General features: G+C 46.7%; 2 protein-coding genes across 8 annotated transcripts in view; both read right to left on the bottom strand.

Moving 5' to 3' along the window:
• Positions 1-6,699, bottom strand: part of PHF2 (PHD finger protein 2) — a 92,461-nt gene extending 85,762 nt beyond the window's left edge. The window contains exons 1-2 of one of the 6 annotated variants that reach the window (XM_075096668.1): positions 6,595-6,699; positions 6,016-6,208 (exon numbers count right to left, since the gene is read on the bottom strand). In XM_075096668.1, the coding sequence (XP_074952769.1) occupies positions 6,016-6,113 (98 nt within the window). In that variant the 5' untranslated portion in view covers positions 6,114-6,208; positions 6,595-6,699. Of the gene's footprint in view, positions 1-4,253; positions 4,813-6,015; positions 6,209-6,345; positions 6,574-6,594 lie in introns of those variants that run through there. The other 5 variants (XM_075096669.1, XM_075096672.1, XM_075096667.1 and 2 more) reach the window with 5 other exon arrangements.
• A 13,271-nt stretch (positions 6,700-19,970) lies between these two features.
• Positions 19,971-22,395, bottom strand: part of FAM120A (family with sequence similarity 120 member A) — a 55,269-nt gene continuing 52,844 nt past the window's right edge. For both annotated transcript variants that reach the window (XM_075096663.1, XM_075096664.1), the window contains one exon: positions 19,971-21,869. In XM_075096663.1, the coding sequence (XP_074952764.1) occupies positions 21,558-21,869 (312 nt within the window). In that variant the 3' untranslated portion in view covers positions 19,971-21,557. The remainder of the gene's footprint in view (positions 21,870-22,395) is intronic.

Raw genomic sequence — 22,395 nt, 5'->3', positions numbered from 1 at the left:
TATAAAATGGGTCTGAAATGAAAAAAACTTCTTAAGTCCTCTGAACAGCTTTCAACTTACAGAATAAATAATACTATGTTACTGAAAGGACGATTAAAATGACAGTGATTTCAACCTGAAAACAAGGATTTTAACAGTTTTAAGTTCAAATCATCTTCACATTCTGTACTGACAACTCTTTTAAAAAAAAAAAAATAAAAAAGTAGGTGTTTTCATTTGTTTGGGTTGTCTTCCTTCTAAGGCAAACAATATCCACTAAAGTGTCCATGTGGACACTTTGTCCAGAATAATTAGTGTGTTTTGTGGGCCTTATAAAATAATTTCTAAATGACCTAGTTTTCTTTTTTTTTTGCTGGAATAGAGCATCAACAAGGGAAAGCATATAGGTATTAGCAGGGCTGACTCACAGTAGCTGCTCTGGTCAATCTCCCAGCATAACTGAGGCTGCAATGTTGACTAACTCTTCAGGAAAACTTGAAATAATCTTAAATATGTGGTTATTGGAAAGGCTTACATACCTCATTCCTATCTGAACTCCACACACTAAAGGAAATCATTCTGTGCACAGCAGAATTAACCTTAGTAATTCCCTCTGCTGTGATAATACTAAGGCAAACCACACTGTATTTTTAAGACTCTCTTAATCTTAACATTTTACCCAAATTTCCAAATTTGGCCACCACTAGTGATACGCCTATATAAAAAGAGAGGAGCTAGACGCTGCCATGCAAAACTAGACTTATTTTGAAAAGGGACAATGTTGAACACTCCAGTGGGAGAATAAAATCTCCCCATACACAGGATTTTTAGCTTTGCAATGTAACAGACAAATGCATTTCTTAATCCAGCTCGAGTTCATTCTCTCTATGGAGGCACCTTGATTAGCACCGATCATAATTTTCTGCTGCCAGGGTAACTGCATGAACTACTTTTAGGTAACCAAACCTTTTGTGATTTTAGTAAGTTATTTACTTCAGCTATGCCTGGGGCAATAAATTTCAAAGTTTAAATATACATGGTGTAGAAAAATAAATGCAAAAATACTTGTTATTTTATTTAGCAAGCAACTGTATGATCCCATCCTACAACACCAGGTGCATGTTATAAGAACTGGTAACAAAATATCCACTGCAGAGAAAATAAATAATTTACCTTCCTTCACCCACAGCTGTAATAAATAACCCAGTGGAGATTTCTAGTTGAACAAACTTGTACAAAAGGACTTGCCTTGCCTTGAATATTAGGTTCTGTAATGCTCCCGTAATATATTTAACAACAGGTCTCTAAGTATCTCATCTGACTTTTTCCAACCCTCAGCAGTTTACATTCACAATCTGTGAGCAAACCTACTGTAGCTGCTTTCAACCACAGCAAAGGCACAGAGGGTGTCCCTGAGGCAGGCAGTTCCTAAACCACACATAACTTCATAGATCGTGACCAACATCATCACTTAGAAGAAGAGGAGAAGGCAGCACAGAAGTAGCATGCTTTGGCCAAACCGCTCCACCAAGCCAGTAAGCCATCTTGTCCCAAATCATCTAAAGCAAGCCTGCACAGTATGTGGCACAGAAAACATCTCCTTCAGCCTGCAGCACTGCTGGCACAAAGCCATTTGTCTGGCCAGGCCTACAGAGGAGGTAGCAGAGTGACTACCCGGGCACCTGCTGATTCTCCCCTTCTTCAACCATCAGCACACGATGCAAGTCCCTCCTCCTCCTCTCCTTGCCCTACCCAAGTCCAAAGAGCCATCACCCATGCCAACAGGCTTTACAGCTGCGGGGTATCTACAACCCCAGCTATTGCTACTGCCTGCAGTCCTGCTGCGGCGTAACACACAGAACAATGCCAGGAACTCCTCATCAGGTGGGACACAACACAGGACATAACATAGACATACTATGACAGAGCAATGGAAGAGCCAGGAAAGCATGCAGCACCGAGGCTGGGTTTCTGCAGGAAAGCAAAGAACTAGAAGCAGTCAAGGTTTGTGCGACTTCATTAGACCAAACATCCACATCAGATGACAAAGAATGTATGGTCTTCACAAACAGAGCAGTCAAACAACCCCACTTCCTGCTTTACTGTTATTTTCCTTTTGCCTACAAAACCATCTCCATCCTCTCCAGACAGAGCTTGAAGCTGCTTGTCTCAAGCTGCTCAGGCAAACAGAAAGCACAGAAATGACTGAAACTTAGTCTAACAAGAAGTCACAAAGAGCATTCTGTGAACATACTGTTGGCTCCATAGCTCAACACACTTCATAAACAGTGTCCAAGGGTCTCCGATGATGGCAAAGATATGGACTCATGGCAGAGGGGCTCCAAAAGCTTTCAGAAAGAAAGGAACAGAGCTAACAATGACAAGTTCTTTACTCTTGTTTCCTAAAGACCAGAAACACCACACAGGCAAGATTACCAAAGGCTACCGACCTACAAAATCAAGGCAAATGCCTAATCTTCATCTAGCAAAACAAACCTGTCAGGCGTATGTATCAATTCAGCCATACAGTCTAATGCAACAACTCCACTGTGTGAGGGTCTAAGACCATGATGATGACAGGCACCCAAGCAAGAGCAGTGAGCACTCTGAGGTTCTGCCCTCCCCGTCACGCAGAAACTCAGGTCCAGCAGTGAGGGAGCACCTGGACGCTCCTCAGGATTAAGTAATGATTTCTATGGAAAGATCTAACACCATTTCACAAGAGAAATCCTCCCTGAAAAAGATAATAAAAACAGTCAGTGAAATCTAAACGCCCCAGAGAACCCCAAATCCATCCCTCTGGCACTTGTACCAGGAAGCGATATGGTGCAGTGATTTCAAAACTGGAGCCAAACTGCTGAGTACTGGGCAGTGGTCTAGAGAGCATTCGTCTGACATGTGCCAAAGGCTCCATCTCCCCGTTTCCAACTTCTGAACTGTGTGAAATAAGTTTAACACACATTTGATATTTTTATAGTATAAATTTACCATCGGAACTGCTGAAGTTGGCTCAGATGTTACCCAACCTCAGATGTGAGGAAGACCTTGACTGCTAGGTGAATAAAACCATGAAGAACATTTCTTTAAATATTTGGAAACTATCATCAGAAAGGACGCATGAAAACACCTGATCTGCTTCTACAAAACCAAAACAGAAATGACACTTTTTATTCTGAAATGCACGCTGTAGGTCATACTAAAAAGAGGCATGATTAAACAATTAAAAAACTAGGGAAGCATCTGTAACAGTATGCAGCTTTGCACACTTGCTTATTTTTGGTTGTAGTACAGCTAAGACTACGAGTGCTTTGAGTGTCTAGGAGAGAGACAGGACAATTCTATACAACTAAATCCTGATTTTGATTTTTCTTTGTTGAATATTTATTTGTTCACATAACACCAAGAAAAGCAAATAGGGACAGATATAAGCTGTTTTCTACTAAATCACTCAACGTACTGCTCCAATACAATTATCTTACACTCTGACTTGGTGAGAAGCCTCCTCCTTCTCAGTTTTCTTTACTTTAAAATCCACCTCTGGATGTTACCATGAGTGACGCAAGAAGGGCCCAACACCCCCATGACAGAGCTACAATTTGTTTCTGTCCCTTTATACCACAAAACGAAATACCTCTCCTTGGGCATGCACAAGATACTGCCCCTGAGCTGTTCACAAAACGATAATTTTCTTATCAGTTACAACTAATCACCTTTCATCAGTTTTAATTAAAATTCACAACCACATACAGGCAGCTTAACTCCTTTTGGTGTTCAGCTTTTTACCAGCCCATTCTATCCCCACTTTGCACAAAAATCTTAGTTTTTTCACATTCTTAAGTTTTCCAGCAACACTTGCAGTTTGTCTTCAGCCTCTAAATCAGCCTCCCCTTGTCATCAGTGCCTAAATCTTAACCAACACAGGTGAGTGTGCATCCTTTAAGCCTCATATCCAGAACCACATGTGTGGAGTACCCCAACATCACCACTGGCACTCAAGCTATTTATTTCAGTATTTTGCTTCATGCTTCTACATAACTTTTTAAATCAATGCTGGAACATCACCCATAATGCCACAGCAAAGTTTCTTTAACAGCTTTTTGTGCACACAGGTAGTCCTGGGGAAGCCTGCAGCTGACCCAGGGCCTACTCGGGCATTGGTGAACCACCACAGCAGCAGGCAGTACCTCTTGCCTTCACCTCCTCCACCAACTAATTTGAGGCAATTATTGGAGCTGGTTAAAATGAAAGAGTTACAGTTTAACCTTACTGAATACCTGTCATAAAAAGCACTCATCCAGGTGATTTACCGGATTTTGATTTCACTTTTTACACTTGTATCGCTTATGGAGAATTGCTGCACTGCTGGTAACGCTCCATCATCCTCCCCCGTAACACCCAACGCAAGGAAAACATGCCGGCAGGACTGCCCTCCTCTTCCACCTTCCCCTCCATCACAGGGGCCTTCCAGTACCACTGTGTGGAGTGGCCCGGCCAGGCGAGGGTCTCGCAGGTGCGGTACACCTCCGATCATTTAGTCTTTGAGCCTCCTCTGGCCGACAGCCCCCCAAAGACGCCCTGCTTCTCCAGCATCTCCCACCGCGCTCGGGACATGGCACCTTCCCCTTCGCCCCCGGCGCTGATCTCCGGGCCCCGCAGTGGGCCCGCTGGACGGTGCCGGGCCGACCTCCCGCGTAATTCGGTGAATTTTGGTGTTCTCGCCTTTCCAGTCACCAACTTCCCTATTTCTCACAGAGGAGGAAAATAATAATACACGCTCCTGAACTTGCGCCTTAACTCCAACGCGGCCACCCTCCCATTGTCTGCCGCACCGCCGCTCCGAGAGGACAGTTTGGGGAGAAACGAGCCGAAAAGAGGAGTCCTCCGCTCCGGCCCGCCCCGTTCTCAGGCTCTCCCCTCCCCCTCCCCCGCCGCCCGCCGCTTCCCCCCGCCCGGCGGCCGCCGCCGCTACGGCAGGCCCCGGCCCCGGCCGGTCCGGCGGCGGCATCAGGGCCGGCCCCGGGCGGCGGTGGCGGCCGGGGGCAGCCGCCCCCCTGCCCGGGCCGCCGGGGAGGCGCCCATTCTGAGGCGCAGCGGAGGTCCCCGGCAGTCGCTCCCCGCCGGGCGGCGATGCCCTGCCCGGGCTCGGGGCGGGCTCTGGGCCAGCGGGGTCTCCCCCGCCCGGCCTTCCCCGCCCCGGGGCACGGCGCTCTCCCGCCCCGCCCGGCGCCGAGGGGCTTCCCCCAGTCCGCCGACCCTCCGCAAGGGCGGGCACGGCGCTGGGCCCCGCTGTGCTCCCCTCAGCCCGCCACCCGCCCCGCCAAGGGTTAAGCCACAAGGCTTGGCGCGGCGATGGTCGCCCTGTCATGCGGGAAACACCCCGGCCGCCCCCCGCCCCGCTCCTCCCCGCTCCCGCCGCCCCAGGGAGCCGCGGCGGGCTGGGGAGGGGGGGTGCCCGGGGTAGCCCTTTCGTACCCCGGCCGGGAGGCCGGCCTGGCCCGCCGCGTCCGGTGCTGGAGCCCGCTGACAGGGCGGCGGAACCCCGTCTTCCGCTGCCGCGGCCCCCCGCCGCCCCTGCCCGCCTCGGGCCCCCCGTCGCCCGGCTCCCTGAGGGAAGCGGCGGGGAGCCTAGGGGAGGGCAGCGTGGGACACACACACGACATCCCGGCCGTGAAAGCCCGCTGCCGCGCTGCCATCGCCCAGCCGGCCGGCGGGAACGATCCCCTCCAGAGGAAAGCACAATGGCCCCCCCCACCCCGGTGACACCGGAGCCCCGGGGATGGGGGGGAGCTTTGTGCGGGGAATGTAGCAAAATTTACAAAACAAAACACACACAAAACAAATACAACAGGGAGAGAGCGAGCGGGAGACGGGGGCAGAGTGGCTCCTCCTCCTCCTCCTCTCCAAAAAGGCCTGTTGGAAAACTGCACACGGCGGCGGCGGCTCCGGCAGCGCCGCTCCCCGCGCTGCCCGGCGGAGAAAAAGCGGCGGGACCGCGGCGAAAGGGGGGGGGGGAAAGGCCCGATCTCTTTGTGTTACCTGCCGTGAAACCAGTCCTTGCAGGCATCGCACTCGATCATGAAGCGGGTTACGTCGTAGGGCAGCCTACAGATGCAATAGACGGGCACCGTCGCCATGTTAGCTCCCTTCAAAACAAGGCTGGACGCCCGGAGGAGCGGAGCGAGTGGGGCTGGCGGCGGCTCCTGCCGCGGGGTCGCGCCGGCGGCTGCTCCTGCCGAAACGAAACGAAACGCCGGCGAATTCACGATGTCGAGGAGACGGGGTGGGGGAGAGGGGAGAAGGGGGGGGGAAGAGGGGAGAAGGGGGGGGAAGGGGGGGAGAAAAAAAAAAATCAGATAATGCAATTACGGCTCCTCAAGGGCGGGCGAGCAATGTCAGAAAAATAATAAAGGGCTTCCCAAAGTTTGGCTGCATGGTTCCTCCGGCTTTGCGAGCGCCGACCGGACTGGGGCTTTTTTTGTTGTTGTTGTTGTTAAATTATTATTATTCAAAATGTTTGGCGAAATGCATTCTATTGCGTGCCCCCTGGTGACAGTACAGTACCGAGGCTTTTCATAAACACTCTGAAATGTAGCCCTTTCCTTCTAATGTCCTTACGTCAGCTCGCAACATCGCAATATTTCCTCTGCCGGGGCCGGGGCGGGCGGCGGTGAGGCTCGGCGGAGCGGCCGGCGGGAGGGTGAGCGCTGCCGCCGGGGGCTCGGGGGGGTTTAAGGGGGTGTTACCTCCTGGCTGCCAGGAGGGAGTTTTTTTAAAGAAACGGGCTCTACCCACCCTCCCCGCTGCGGGGGGGGGGGGGGGGGTGGCTGTGTGGGGCGAGGGTGTCCGGCAGCGGGAGCGACGGGGACTGACGGACGGACTGACAGACGGTGGCGGGGGTACCGCTGCTCGCACACACACACACACCCGCCCTCCCCCGGCGTAAACACAGCGCGGGGTGATCCTAAATGTGTGTCTGCAAAAGCGAAACACAAAAGCCCTCTTTTCATTACAAGCCATCAGGGAGCAGGCATGCTTAAAAGTAAGGATCGTGCTGCCCTGCCAGCAGAAATAACGCCCTGATGGTCTGGTGTTCGGGCGGCTGTGGTGTTTAAGGGCCTCTCAACATGCACGGGTGTTCATTTACCTTAAGAAATTTTTTTAAATTACCTTCTTTTTAGTTGGTAGAACTATATCACTGCTTTTAAAGTTACCTACCTCAGACCGAGGCAGCTTTTTCACTATTGTGAGTAGGGCTGCTACGCCAAAGAGGTGAAAATAAACTGGTGTCCATGAAGCACCAAGTCAAAGCGGGAGGGTGCTGAATACATGCCACAAAGGACCACTTCAACACATAATGTCCGTGTAGCCCAAGACTGCACATACCCATGGACACCGGCTTCCTCTCAGACAGAGATGGGGAGGCAGTGGCGAGGCCAAAAGAGGAACCCTCAAGTTTGAACTGAGATTGAGGATGCAGAACCTCTCTCCCCCACAGCTCTGAAGAGCTGTTAGGGTGGGTAAAACAATCATACCATGGGGCATTTTGGTGGGATCCATGTCCCCAGAGCGTTCAGAAGCCACTGGCACACTTCCCTGAGAAGTGCAAGAGCTTCCTGTGATGTGCTTACAAAGGAAGTCCCAACAGAGACATTATTTTAATTCCAGTTATGATGGATTCAGCGTCCTGAATCCATCTCTTATGCGGGGGGGAATCTTCTATTTCTGTTACAGCAGAAAGAGAAAATGGACATTCTTCTGCCTTTTTTGATCAGTCTGCAAAGATCCTCAGAAATTGCCTGTGAAGGACTAGGGAAATTCAAGGGACCAAATAACTTCAATTCTAGATTTTTCTACAGAGGTATATACATTGTCAGTATAGGCAGAACCTGCCTAGCACAACCGGAGAGGGACTGTCAAAATTGTTTACCTGGCCCATTGGATTTACGTACCACAGAAATGACTTTCAGCCAGTGCTCGTGCAGAGCTACCTTTGAACAAGTCAGAAATGGCATGCCTTGGTCCACGGTGGACATTTATGAGAGTGAAATTAAATTTTTGACATAGCTCAAGGTGTGGTAATGCGGGGGGAAGATTATAGACCTGCATTTTAAATCGTGAGTCAGTTGTTTTGAATGACGTGTTTTGAATGTCTTGAGACACACAAAGGGGCCTATTTTCTTCATCGTGCTGAACAGCATAAGTATCTGCCCTCTAAAAATCAGACCTCTTTTAAGTTTAAATTGATCTATCATGATTTTAATTGCTCAGAACTTCAACCAGGAAGTAGAAGAACAAGTCTAGGTAGTAAAGCAGGATGAGGAGGAAAGGCTTGGGAACCATCACAAGAGTTACACACACCTTTACAGCATCTGTTCTCTGCTCGTCAAAGCCAAGTGCATCTATTGGCATCTCTTTGCTCTGCAGGATGGCTTTGAGCAGAGTATGAAGCTATTTTGATGCCCTTTGGTATGTGACAGTCACGCGGAAATTGGGCTTCTTGCCTCTGCACTCCTGAAATGCATGCCAGAGTGCCTTCTGCCTTTTGTAAAATCCGTATTTTAATTTTTAAGGAGTATAGAATCACTTGCAAGCGTAGTAGCTCATCACACCACATACTGTGCTCGTCTCCCTCTCCCAGTCGTTTTATGGGCTTTGCTCACACCAAGCCCTTACAATCTGTGAAAAACTATATCCTTGTTGCCATCCCTCAAGTCCCAGAGCACCTCCATGAAAACAGCCCTATTTCCACAGCACTGCCCGAAATTCTAGTGTCTGCATGTCTCCACTGCAGCCACTGGTGAGCTAAACCCTCTTAATGCCCCAGGGAATTTGGTGACCACAACAAAGGGCAGCTGGGACATACAAGGGTGTAGCCAGACACTCCTCTGTAAATGGGGCTGGAGCAGCTTAAGGCCCCTCAGCTGTCCTGTGCTGCTCCTCGGGTGATGGTTATATCCAACAGCAGAGCTGTGCTCACAGTGTTGGTATTTTTACTCCTTTCCTCTGGAAAGTCAGTTGGATTATTTCAAGTGGTGCTGGAGGCTGCGAAAGCCGACATTGCCAATGTTGCATGGAAACAAATTATGGGTGACTCGGTGGATATCTTTCTGCCAGGGATTAGCAGATAAAGAAACTAATCGGTGAGGTTGTCTCATTGTCCTGACTTTTCCATGAGTGTTTCGATCTAGAAGCCCCACAGCAGGGTGCTTGACTGCTCTCAGACAGGGAGGACTGAGTGGTGGAGCTATGCTGAGAAGCCTTTGCAAAACATAATTTGATCATTGAGATAACTTTTTTTAAATTTTGAAGTGAGGTTTTAATACATACTTTTAAACCAATTGGAAAAAAGTCAGCAACGTAGGCCCAAACAGATAACCCAAAAACATCTGCATGGTGGTCACATGCCCCGCAGGCAGTAAGCAGTTGGATGTTCACACAGCTGATGCAACACTAGGAGTCCAGGGACTGCACAAAGAGATCTTGTGCTATCTTGGAGCTCATGGGAGAGGATGGGATTTTTCAGGAGTATTTAAATGACCTGGGAGGAGAAGTCTCACCATGGTGACATCCTGAAGCAGGCACTTTGGAAGAGCTCCTTTAGTTTGAACAGTGATGGCTCACAGTACTGAACTCTCCGGTCCCACCTCTCGTGTGGTGTTCAGAAAGGGCTCAGACTCAGTCATCAGCACAGAGGGAAGGATTGCTATAATTTTTTTAGATTCCCAGTTTTCCGTACCATTTTGTGGTGTTCTTCCTATAGATTTCCTCTGCAGTGGTGTAGATCCTGAAAGGAGGTTGTAGTGAGGTGGGTGTTGGTCTCTTCTCCCAAGTCACTAGTGATAGGACAAGAGGAAATGGCCTCAAGCTGTGTCAGGGGAGGTTTAAATTGCATATTAGGAAAAATTTCTTTACTGAAAAGAGTGGTCAGACATTGGAACAGGCTGCCCAGAGAGGTGGTGGAGTCACCATCCCTGGTGTTCAAAAAACCTGTGGACGTGAACACTTCAGGGCATGGTTTGGGATGCATGGTGGTGTTGGGTTGGCAGGTGGACTTGATGATCTTAGAGGTCTTTTCCAGCCTTAATGATTCTATGATGCTATATACAAGGTCCTTCTATTTTATGATGCCCTGTAACTTTAGACACATTGTCCCCATTTTCCCCAACTGTCCCCCCCAGTTATTTCCATGTAGAGAAGTAAACAAAGTTATCTTTTTTTCCTCTTGACCATATCTACTCTTTAAGTAAATGTTTGTGAAGAAGGTATCTATGAAACCAACCTTGAAAGAACAGGGATCACTGTGCTGCAGGAGGAGAGGGGTCAGCAGATGACAACTTACATCCCTTCCAGCTTTCCCCTCTGACACCAAATTTCCCCACTGTGGTAACTGGATAGATCTCACACCACACCATACTGTCCTATTTCAGTCGGCACAAATGGTCAAGTAACACCCATCAGCCCATGGCCGTAGGACTATGGGGAACTCTATACAGTAAATACACAAAAGGGGTAGTTTCAATGCTGTAAGAAAGTGCCCCAAAAAACCCAAGCAGGGCATTTGAGGAGGTAAAGGGCATTTTAAATTTAAAATGGTTAGCGTCATAAAAGGAGACTGGTTTAAAAGGGCCTTTCATGTAGCAAATCAGTTTAAAGACCTAGTTAAATAATTTATTTGGTATTTATAACTCTTAATGCAGTTTGCATTTATCAGTTCATGCATGTACCTTCTCACTCAAACGCTTCTCTCTTGCCTTATGTTTCAGCACACAATATAATGTCACAAACCATCTTGACATGGAGAAGTTAGTTCACTGGGTATCGGCATCATACTGACATTAAAATCTTGTATTTGCTGTGGGTCACCAGAATCTGTACAGAGTACACAGACAAAATCTGAATTTTCACCATCTTATCAGGTGTCAATAAAAATTTATCCGTTTCTCTTATGCGATTTTAAATTTTTAGATATTTTGTTTTATTTTTATTGTTTAGGGAAAACAATTGTAATAACTCAGAAAATTGACAGCAGCCCTCCCATCCTGCTGTGCTGTAGCCTCAGGGGCACACATGGAGAGGAGGTGTGGGAAGAGGCAGGAGCACAAGCAGAAGGCTGTCTTGGGAAGCAGCTGGCAGTGCAGTAGAAAGCAGCATCATCAGTAACTCTACCTGGGCACCAGTTCAACTTGGTGGATATTAGGCAGGGTAACTGGTTGAGGTAAGCAAGCAGGGCCAAAGTCTTCCTTTCTGCTAGTGGACTCATAGTTTCTTCATGGTACATCTTTGTCATTTTGGTTCTATTTTTGGGGGAAAAGAGGACCAGGAACAACATGTCTGCACTCCCTCATGTTATGGCAGTGGGAAAAAAACACTCGTGGTGTGGGGATGAGCCAAGAGATGCACCTTACTCATAGTTCACTGCATGTGAGCGAGCAGTTGGAAAGAATAGTGCAAATGGGTCCGAGTCTAAAACATTGATGTTGCATTTAATATTGAAAACATTTAATGTGTTACTTGTTCCACAGCTGCGTGGGCTGTATTAAATAGTCCTATATTAAAGCCTTTAGGAGGCCTCGCAGCATCTCCCAGACCATGCCCTGCAGCCTTTCAGGTCGGCAGGAGTGTCAGTAGGTGCTTTCCACAGGAAGCCCTGTGTGAGCAAAGCCAGCCTGCTTTATTGCACAGCACTGCCACATGCAGGGGCTGGACATGATATTGCCAAGACCTGACAACCAAAGCCACCTCCAATTTAATGAACATTGAGTACATAAATATTTTTGAAGCAGTTTTCGCCTGTATTTTACAGCAGGGTGTAAAGCAGTGAAATGACTGTCACATTTTACCAAGCTCAGTGACAGAAGCAGATGCTTATTTCAGCAGCAGAAATATTTCTATTAAATGTGGTCCTGAAGTTCAATGCCCACGTGGCAGGAGGGATCATGCTGGCTACGTGTTTTTAGTCACCATTCATGTTATGTGTGCAGTTCTTCATGTAATGTAACCTTCAGGAGAATGACTTAAATTAATAATAATAAGAAGAAAAAAGACCCAAGAAGCACTGCATGCCCTCCATGCTGGGGGCCAGGGAAAAAAAGCAAAACATCTTTATGCCTCCTGGCTCCACCCAAGAAGTTAAAAGGGTAGTAGACCCTCATCTGAAAGAGGAAAAACAAGGCAGGAGTAGGATGGCAGGAGGTTTGCACAACGGTGACGCAAGTGGCAGGGAGCAGAAGACATGGGCTGCCACAGATGGTGGGAGCTGGGGCACGCCTGGACCCAGTTTACATCATGGCCCATGGTTAGGGAGCACTGAGTGGTTCGATGGGACTGCTTTTATTTTTGGGGTCATCCCTGCGGGGTCATCACCATGGCAGGCTGGTGTGGGGGGAGCTCTGCAAAGACCCCCAGGCCTGCTGGCTGGGTCTGCCCCTTGCTCTCCTTGACCTAAATAATTGCCTGCATTGGGTGGCATCAAGTGGGAACCACTCACACCCTGAGAATCACTTGCACTCACAGAAACCAGCACCTGCATGGCATCCCCAGCTGCAGCGCTCGGACCCCTTCATAACCTTTTGTCATTGAATCAGCTCTACTTTGTGCAAGGTGCTCCTGGGCTAGAGTTTCCATACATGCTTCAAGAGTCATGCTGTTTCCCAGCATGCATATTATACTATCCTTGTCATTTGCTCATTGTCTGAGTTTCATACACACTAGAAGACCCCCAGTGGTTAGGAAGTGTTTTGATAGAGGTTGTGGGGGGAAAAAAAAAAGAAAGAGAAAGAAAAGTACGTGTTCCTTTCTGCCGACCCAGTCCAGTCTCCCTCCCCATTGCCACCAGCTCCTCCCCATCAAGCACGATCAGGTTAGGCTCGGCAGCCCTCTTCAGGCTCTGCGAGCAAATGTAACATCTGAAGCACTAGTATTCACATTCATTTACATTAAAAAAATAAAAACCCCAAAACATGATATTCCAGCACATCCCTCTCATGCCACACTCAGTTATTGCCTCTTTCTTAAGTCCTGATTAAACTCTTCTATTTTATATAACAGTGGCCATATTAGGCAGTACCCAGCAGCTATAAATCCAGATTAGCGGGTACAATAACCCCCTGAGTGTAACAACCTCTGCCACTGGCCTGATGGAGCTGGCAGGGCTGCAGCATTACCCCAGGCAGCAGGAGCCGCCAGACTGCAGGCAGAGCTACGACCTATGTAGAGGTGGCAGCAGCACCAACGAGTAGACCTCCCACAAAACTAAGCTGCTGGAGGAGAGCAGAGGTGATCTGCTCCACTCCTCTGCAAAGGCCTCGCTTCATCTGCTGCATGGTACATCTGAGCTCTCAAACAATGTCTGTGCCCCCCAACTATGCACGAGCCCCCCCAAACCACATGTGAGCCCCCAGGAATGATGGCCTGAATACACCAGCACCAATGCAAAGTTAAAACCCAAGAAAAGTCCCCAGGCAGCACTGCAGATAAAAAGAATTAAAAGGCAGAAAGAAGGAAAAAAATATGTTAGTATGTATTAAAATATGTTTTAATAATCCTTTCTCTTATGGTTGGATCTTGGAGCAGGGCCAGCCAGACTGCTCATCACTGCCATCATAAGACCAGGGGTCACCAACCAGGTACAAAGGCTGAGATGCACCAAGTAGAAAAACTGTTAGAAGAGATTCAGTTGCAGTCTGTGGAAGTCAGTACTTGGTTACCACATTCATGTCCTGAGGGGGGAAAATACCAGGCTCCTCCGGGGCTCGCTCCACAGTGCTGGGCACAGGAGCATCGATACTGGCTCAGTCGCCATGGCTCTCCCTAGACTATTCTGGTTGCCAACCCAGGCAACACCTTTCAAAAAATGCTATTTAAAAAAGGATTTTGGCCACTGTTACTCAAGTAATGTGGCCACCATGGTGCTTCATGTAAAATGTTTTTTTATAACAGTTAAACCATTTGTAAACAGATTTCATAGCTTGGCAGTTGGACTTGATTTTTGTTATTTTTCACCCAGAGCACACTGCTGTGCGGGAGCTGCCTTCTGTCTTCATCTCTTACGTGGTATAGTCCAAGTGGGACCAGAAGCATTTTCTAGTCTGAAACTTCATAAAGGAGGAAGAGGTGCACGGGCCCATTGCTGTCATCAGTCAAATTCACATTTATTTCGCCTCTCCCCGCTGTGTTTTATTAGGGATCAGGAAGCTCATTTTTTTAGAAAGCCAAAGAAGCCAGAAGTTTATCAAGAGAGAGTTTCAAAGTGATTGTAAGTTTTCTCTTTCAATTTGCTGAGAGCCCATTAAAGAACAGAAGAGAGAGTATAAATAAAGCAGAATTAAATGTTAGATGAACATGACTCTGACAGGGAGAAACAAAGCAAAAGAACATTTGCTTTGACAAGGTTTACTAGAAATGACGCTTGGTGACATGCTTCTTGGAGCTTTGCAGGGAAGGTGCTGCCTGGCCTGAAGCAAGTGGCAAAATCCACTGCTGACAGCAGACCCTCTGACACTTCGCCCGAGGAGACAGCCTTGATGCATCCTCTGAAAAGGCAGATGAAAACCAAGTGTGATCTGCCTACTTCCAGCCCAGCAGCAGCAAGCGAGCTCACCCAGCCTGACCTGTGGGCCAGGGTTTCTGCCCTCGCCCTTGTCCCCTCTGTGGAGCTCCAGGCACCTGTGGGTGCTGTGCATCCAGGCTGACACCCCTGGGAGCCGTCTGTCTCCAATGCCACCCTCCAGCAGCTGCTTAGCATCCTGCCAGCTGGCCCTTTGCTCCATCCCATCCCATCCACGCAGTGGTAGTTGCACAGGTCCTCATTCTTCTGCCTTCCCCTTTCCCTTGGTTTGTTCTTCACCTGCATCCTTCATTCTTTGCACTCACCAGCTGCACCCAGCAGTCATTTAATAAGTCAGAGAGCAGGGCACTAAATGTTATGCTTTATTACAAATACTGTAATAGAACCACTATGAATTAAGCTGAATGTTGTCAGCATCTTATGATACTCCTGCTTTTCTGCAGTACCTTGCCCAACTTTTACTTAATATTTTTGTTTCCCTCCTTCACCCATGTTTTTTTTTTAATTGCTCTATCAGTTCATGTAGCCATGTGTGAACAGTCATGATTTCAACCAGAAAACAGGGCACACCCCAGCCATTTACCTCACTAAATACACCAGCAAGCACCAGACCTAAATGCCAAACCAAGGACAGATTACAATCCCATAGTACTTTCAGAAATACACCTTTTCCTGCCAAAACCCCTGAATCCCTCACGGCATTAGCGTCCTCAGCTTCGGTATTAAATGAAAAGAAACAGTATTTAGTCTTGTCTGCGGCTTTGCCGTGGGAAGGCAAAACTCCCAGGGAAGAGCTCAGGAGCTTCTCACTCCTCTGTCTGGTCCAAGGAGAGCTGTTGCAGGGCAAAACTCAGGATGGGGGCTCTGGGCTGTGCAGGGACCATGGGTTTGCCCTCAGCTGGTCTGCGCTGGCATATGCTGCATCCTCCCCTGCCACTGCATGTCCTCCTGCCTCTGTACCCTCCCCTGCCACAGCGTGCTGGACCAGGGCATGGCAGGTTGAGCAGAGCATGGGCCTGTGGGTCAGGTCAAGGTCTAGGATGAGGCATGAGTGAGGATCAGGCAGCAGATGAGTGTCAGGTGAGAGACCCATGGCCCCTTCACATTTGGAAGAGGAGATTGCAGGAGCAGCTGCAGGTACTCACACTGGCCCGGAGGAAAGGAGGGTGCAGCTCCCATAACTCATCAGATAAGGAGGAAAAGGGGTCACGAAGAACTCCCCAAGCTCGGGGCAGTGCCCAGAGGGAAGCTGAGCAAAACCTGCTATAACCACAGGTAAAAAGGAATTACACGCTTGCATGGATACTGCCACTGGCTTAATTAAAGTTATTGAGCAGATTTATGCAACATTTTCTTTTAAACAACAGTCTTTTAGGGAATGATTAATGCAAAACTACTTCATCCTTTTTATTCATTTATAGTAGTCACAGTTAGAGATGGGTCTACTAAACTCTGCAAAACGCAGCCTGAGGGTTCATGTGGCTGTGGCGCTGTATCCCTGCAGCTGGTCCACTCCCGGCCCTTCATGCCACCCCAGGGAGCTGCTGCTGTTGAGTGATTGCACTCATAGGTGGGTCGGATGTCTTGGGCCAGGGTACACCAGTGGGGCACTGACACTGGGAACCATCCCACTCCAACCTGCTGCACGACCCTGCTGGCTCCCAGGGGAGAGCAGTACCCGATGGGGACTGGGCTTCCCTGGGGGGAGAGAGGGCAGCAGCTGCTGGGGATCTCACCTTACCCCAGGGCTGTGCATCTGCCAGCTCCCACCTGTATCCTCTTACCCAGTGGTTAGGCATGACAGGACTCGGCTCTGGCTGTTTCATGGGCTTTCAGCACAATAAAAAGGATTATACAAACTTTCACTGAGGGAGCTGTAATCTGCCTCAGGTCTGGATAATTACGCTTTTAAGCACTGTCTGCATTGAAAAATGTGCCCACGATCTCACTTTTCATCCCTTCACAGCATGGAAGTGATGGCTGCACTGTCCCATTCCGTGTCCTTGCTGTGACCGGGTGCTGGGGCTCCATCCTGCACACTGGCATGAGGGACCATCAAAACCTTTTACAGACAGGTGTAGGAACAGCCCCTGAGCTGCTGGTTGCTGCAGGATTCTGCTGGTCACAGGGCTTGCCCCAACCCTGAAAAACTCACCCCTTCAAGACTTTTCAAAGAGGATCTGGAAGGTAGCGCAGCAGCTTACACCCCCCTCACCGATGATGCAACCTTCCAATGTTGCAATGCAACAAGGTAGCAATGCAACCGCTACCTTAAATAGCACAACTGCAAGCACGGGAAATAAAATGGTTGCAGCTCTTCTTTGCCCCTGCTGCTTGCCATCCCTGCTGGGCAGGGGGCTCTTTGGCCACTTATCATCCAGAAGATTGCTTAAATCTCATCTTCCTCTGTCCGTAACACAATGCTGCACTTAACGTGCAAGAGCTGAGACTGAAAAACACTCTGGATTGCCTGTGCTGGGCCCCTGCTGCACTGGCACCCCCAGCCCCTAAATATTCTCTGCTGTCAGTAATTACCCACCTGCCTGCGTTTAGGACTCACCGAAGATTGGATGTGAAAAAATGCACTAAAAGTGATTGACTGTGGTGCACATAGATCATTATTAGTCATTAACACACAGTTAAACAATTAGCGAGGCCAGCCCAGGGAGGAGCATTGATGCTTTAGTTGCTTGCAAGCCACGCAGGGCTCTGCTCTCAGCTGACAGCTAAGCCCATCGGCATGGGATGGACAGTGGCCACGCATCCCCACCAAAATTGCCGATTCTCCCAGTTTAACTCTTGTCTTGGAGATGGATAATGAGATACTGGTCACATAGGAAGCATTTCTTTACCAAGAGGGTGGTCAAACCATGGCACGGGTTTACTGGAGAGGCGGTTGATGCCCCAAGCCTGCCAGTGTTTGAGTCATTTGGACAATGCCCTTAATAATTTGCTTTAACTTTTGGTCAGCCCTGAAGTGGTCAGGCAGTTGGACTAGATGATCACTGTAGGTCCCTTCCAACTAAAATAGTCTATTCTATTCTACTCTATTCTATTCATTCTGATTCTAAGACAAGAGGTCTGAGAGCCATCATCTTTATTCTTATCAGTTTTCACTTTAGAAATAAAAAGGCTCAGTTCTCATAGAGCCCTTTGGCCTTTATAAATAACAATAAGCCCCTCCACCCTTGTGCACCTATTCCAGATGCTGCATCTGCAGGGGCATGCACTTAGCTGCAAAGACCTTCTGCATGGCAAAGAGCTGGCTTCAACGTCTACATTCGGTGCCTGAAGCATTTTTCTGGGTCACTAACAGGAAACTTTCAGGCAATGCATGGAAAGCCTAACACCCCATTCCCCCACTACAGCAGGCATGCTGCAGCCCTCTGTGCTTCCAGCATAATAAGCAGAGATGAACGCAGCTAGAGGGGACCAGCAGCAAGACACAAGTCAGCCACATAAACACCTCAGGGCTGAGCTGCTGTCAAAGAGGAGTCCACAGTATTGTTACAGGAGATGCAGACAACCTGTCTGCATGTGGGTAATAATTATTGTTGACTGTTTTAATTAACACATTAAAAAGGTCCATGTAGCACAGCGTATAACAGAACATAGCAAACTTGCTGATGTATAAACCCACATGTGAAAGGCATTCTTCAGGAGCAAGCCCAGGCAATACCGATCATTCCGTAGGATCACTGATTCCAGAGTCAGTTTAACTCTTTGGAAGAGGCCTAAATTAATTAGAAATGCATCGTGTTTCCTGCAGGAAGCTACTCAAGAGAAGAGGGAAGACAGGCACTCCCCCACTACCCCCATGGAGTGTAGATCCACAGAGTATCGTTTGGTTTCCCCAGCCTGCCAGTCCCTGCTCCACCCCAGCGCGCCCACCGTGCCACCACCCGAACCACCCTCCGCTGCTGAACTGCACGCACCCATTGCAGAGGGAAAAAAACACCAACTTGGTGTTGGTTCTGGGTTTGACACTGATGTTCCCAGTCAGGGACCAGGGAGCTCTGGTACCTCTGAGATGTCCCCACTGCTAATTCCACTATTATCTACCAACAGCTGAGGGCTCACCCTCCTCCCACCCCAGCGCAGCTTCTGGCCAGGGAGCTGGGTTTCGGCCTCTCTGGGGCAATGGCAGGGGTTTAAACGGGCCACTAATAAAATCTGTGCTCCAGGCCAAATACACATATGCCATGCAAGCCATACTTTTTCACTGTAATTTCTGGAGAAAAGTAAATACAACACCTTACATGCTGGCCAATGAACTAAATCTGCTGTACTTTCACATCCTAATTTCAGTCACACTTGTGCAGATAGCGTGGCACCCTTTGGCTGCCCATGAAAAATCTTGCTGGCGTAGTTACACTGAGGAAAGGAGTGAAGTCATCACACCTGCAGTACGCGGCACATTAGTGAAATTTCCCATGCACCTTTATTTCTGTTGCTATTTCTTATTCCATGCCAGTGACAAGGTTATGCTAGAAAAGTGAAACACACCCTCTGTACTGCTGGGAAAGAGGGCAACTGGTGCCTTGAACCTTCACCAGAACAAGAGGTTGGATAATGTTTCCAGAATAGATAAGCTCTGACATGGGGTGAGTAACACGGCATCAGTGCAGGGGAGGAAGGGACACAATCCCGCCCAAGTGCAACAGTGGGATCCCCCCATCACTGCCTTTACACCAGCACAACTGCTCCTCTCCAGCCTGTTTGACTTCAGGAAGAGAGGGGAAGACTGCCATCATTTGCACAGAACACAGCTGCACTGCTATAAACTGCATCTATACTGGGAGCACAGAGCTGTTAACACCACTCATGTAGTCACAACACGAGATCAAAAATGCTCAGGGCAAGCTCATTTTCAACAGTGTGTCAGGCACTAAACAGATTAACATTCAGATAGAGACATCAGACAATAAGGGTGTGCCCAGACAAAAACACTCTCCTGATACCAACCAAGGTATAATTATATAACCCCTCATGTTAGTCATGTCAATATGATCCATGATGCAGAGAAAACTCCCGTGTAACAGAAAAATTTATTCTCAGCTACGAGGAGCTGAGATACAGGCTTTGTTGATCATCTGATATTTCAAGCCTGGCGAGCAGCTGGGGTTGGTCTTTTTCTTCTTTAAACAACTGCCCCTGTTATTTGTCTTATTTGCATCTTATTAACCATCTCACATTTAAATGTCGACATCTGAAGCAGCTGCATAAAATAAAATGGACAAAGCATTGCTCTGATCAAGTGTGGTATTCCCCAACAGCAGCAGCGTGTAAACGCTGCGTTCTCCTTCCCCGTCTTTTGGGAGGACATAATGCAGTCTGCTAACTCACTCGTTTTATTTGGGCATAGGAAAACTTTTATTTACAACATGTTAATTAAAAAAATATTTGACAAAAAAGGCATACAGTATTTTATACTAAAAGAATAAAGATTTTTATTAAGCACTGTAAGTTGCATTCAATAGCCTTCAAATACACCACACCACAATCCATCTACAACCAATCAAACCCAACAGTAGTTCATTCTTGCACAATCCATGAGTTGGGGCAGAACTCCCTTCAACTTACATTAAGATACCTACTTAGCTCTTGCGGGCAGGGAATGGGGAATTACACCTCATTTCTGATCACTAATGTGTGATGAAGAGCATCAGGAGAATTATATGAAAACGAATATAAAGAAATGATTCTGATTTTGAAGTACATTAAGTTTGGAAACACTAACAAAAACATCAAAATGATACAGGTATATTTGCTTATACTAAATTCTTGATGGGAAAGTTCTCAAGAACAAGCCATTTTTTCCTGCTACAGAAGGGGGGTACTTTTTTTTTTTTGAAGATCAAAGCTTTTTTTTTTTGTTTTTCACAGAATTTCATATTTGCTAATATGAAGGCATAAAACAGCAACAGAGAACAATAATGCATACAGCAATGAGTACACCAGGGTAACGTTGATATTCAAAACGGCTAGATAATTTTTTTTTTTTAAGTTTTAGAATAAATGCAACAGAGGTCAATAATCACAAAATTTTAAGGTTAGAGCAAGATCAGTCAATGACTAAACATAGTTAACATCTTTTATAGGACTATTACTGATTATTAGCTTTTTGTTTTGCAAATGGGCACAGTACTTGTAAGAATGGAAGAAAGAGGACAATAACATGCATAATATTAACTACACACTTTAAAAATTATGAACCATGCAGAAGTTTAGCTCAAATAGTAGTACTAATGGTCTACGTCTGATTCAAAACCACATAGTTCATTGATCACGGATGCATGGTATTAGTCACAAAAAGTTTCAGAACACATTGTGTTTATTTTGAAAGGTCATTTGCATCTTCTATGATTTCAACTTTATCTCCATTTAACTTGCTTGTAAAGTATGTATGATGTATATTTAAAATCAGCAGAACTGCAATATTACTCTATAATTTTTAGTTTCGATAGTTTGCACATTTTAACACAAAAGAACCACATCAACAGTGATGAAATTTAAGAAAAAAAAACTGTGGTTGTGCCTTTTTCCCCCCATAATCATGAAATCAAAGCCTTAAAGAAAGCTTTATTGTGACACAGTAATGCAAAATCAAATATAATGGCATACATATGGTGCCAAGTACTAAAAATTATATTTTAAGCTATATATACTTAAAGACTGCCAAAATTTGTTGTCTTTATATTTCAAAAAAACAAAACTACAAGCTTTTGTCATAACCAGTTTAAACTTTATGTATACTTCATTTTAAGTGCGGGAGTCAAATGCTCTTCATTCTCTTTCTTTTTTGTTTTATTGTAGCATTTTGACTACAACTGGTTAAAACTAAAAATGTGTTGTTTAAATCTCTGACATCAAAGAGGGATCCGAATTTCCAAAGTCCTCATTTTTCTCTTACGGAAAGGAAAAAATGTACATAACTGTAGGCTCTCTTTCTTTCCAGATATTCCTAATCCTGACCCTTCCCAACATCCTTCACCCTCTATAAAAAATAAGTTTACTCTTCTTTTTTTAAGACAGTGGCCTCAAGAGTATCATCTTTATGGCAAACACTGTCTGCATTTAGTGCATTTAAGTGAGGATTTGTATTGCACATTTTAGAGTCATTGCTCAAGGCACTTTCAGACTGATTGGAAGCCCTGATGTCTCCTGTATTCCCATTCATCTGGGAAGCTGGTTTTTCCTCATTCACAACTCCATTTTCAGCCAGGGATCCATCTGAAGACACAAGTGAGGATTTAGATTCCTCTGATTTTGACTTAAGTTCTTTGGCTACTTCTTCTGCTGAAGCAGCATAAGGAGGTTTGCCCTAGTTTTTAAAAAAAGAAGAAAATTACTGAAGAACCACTGCTATATATTTACAATCTGTTACAAAGTCACTATTAATAAGCAGCATGCAGTGTGCACAAGTATCACACGCAAATACCAAATATTACATACTACTGAAATAAGAAGTGGCACACAAAATAAACGGCACAGCACAGATGAGAAATAATTTTCAGTGTTTCTGGGCACTTCCTAGCCATGCCTTCTGATGCTCCTGTGGTAAAATGCCCTTTCTAACTTTGACGTCTCAGTTATTTCACAATGTAAGCGCTACATAAATGTCTGGAAACACCAAAATTGAGAATCAATATACATCTTAACTCTGCTTCTTGGTCCATATACATTATAATTTAATGGTAGGATTACATGTTATTCAAATACAGACCAAAACTTTTTCAGACAAATTTTAAAGAAGTGCAAAAGTACCATGCAATATGATCTATACTAGTCTATATGCTTCTGAGATTAGGAAAGTGACTTTATATGAAGAGCATATAGTAGAATCTTAC

This window comes from Phalacrocorax aristotelis, chromosome 6 (assembly GCF_949628215.1).
Source record: "Phalacrocorax aristotelis chromosome 6, bGulAri2.1, whole genome shotgun sequence".
Lineage (NCBI taxonomy): Eukaryota > Metazoa > Chordata > Aves > Suliformes > Phalacrocoracidae > Phalacrocorax > Phalacrocorax aristotelis.
Note: the sequence above shows the minus strand (reverse complement) of the source record. Positions and strands in the feature narration are given on the sequence as shown.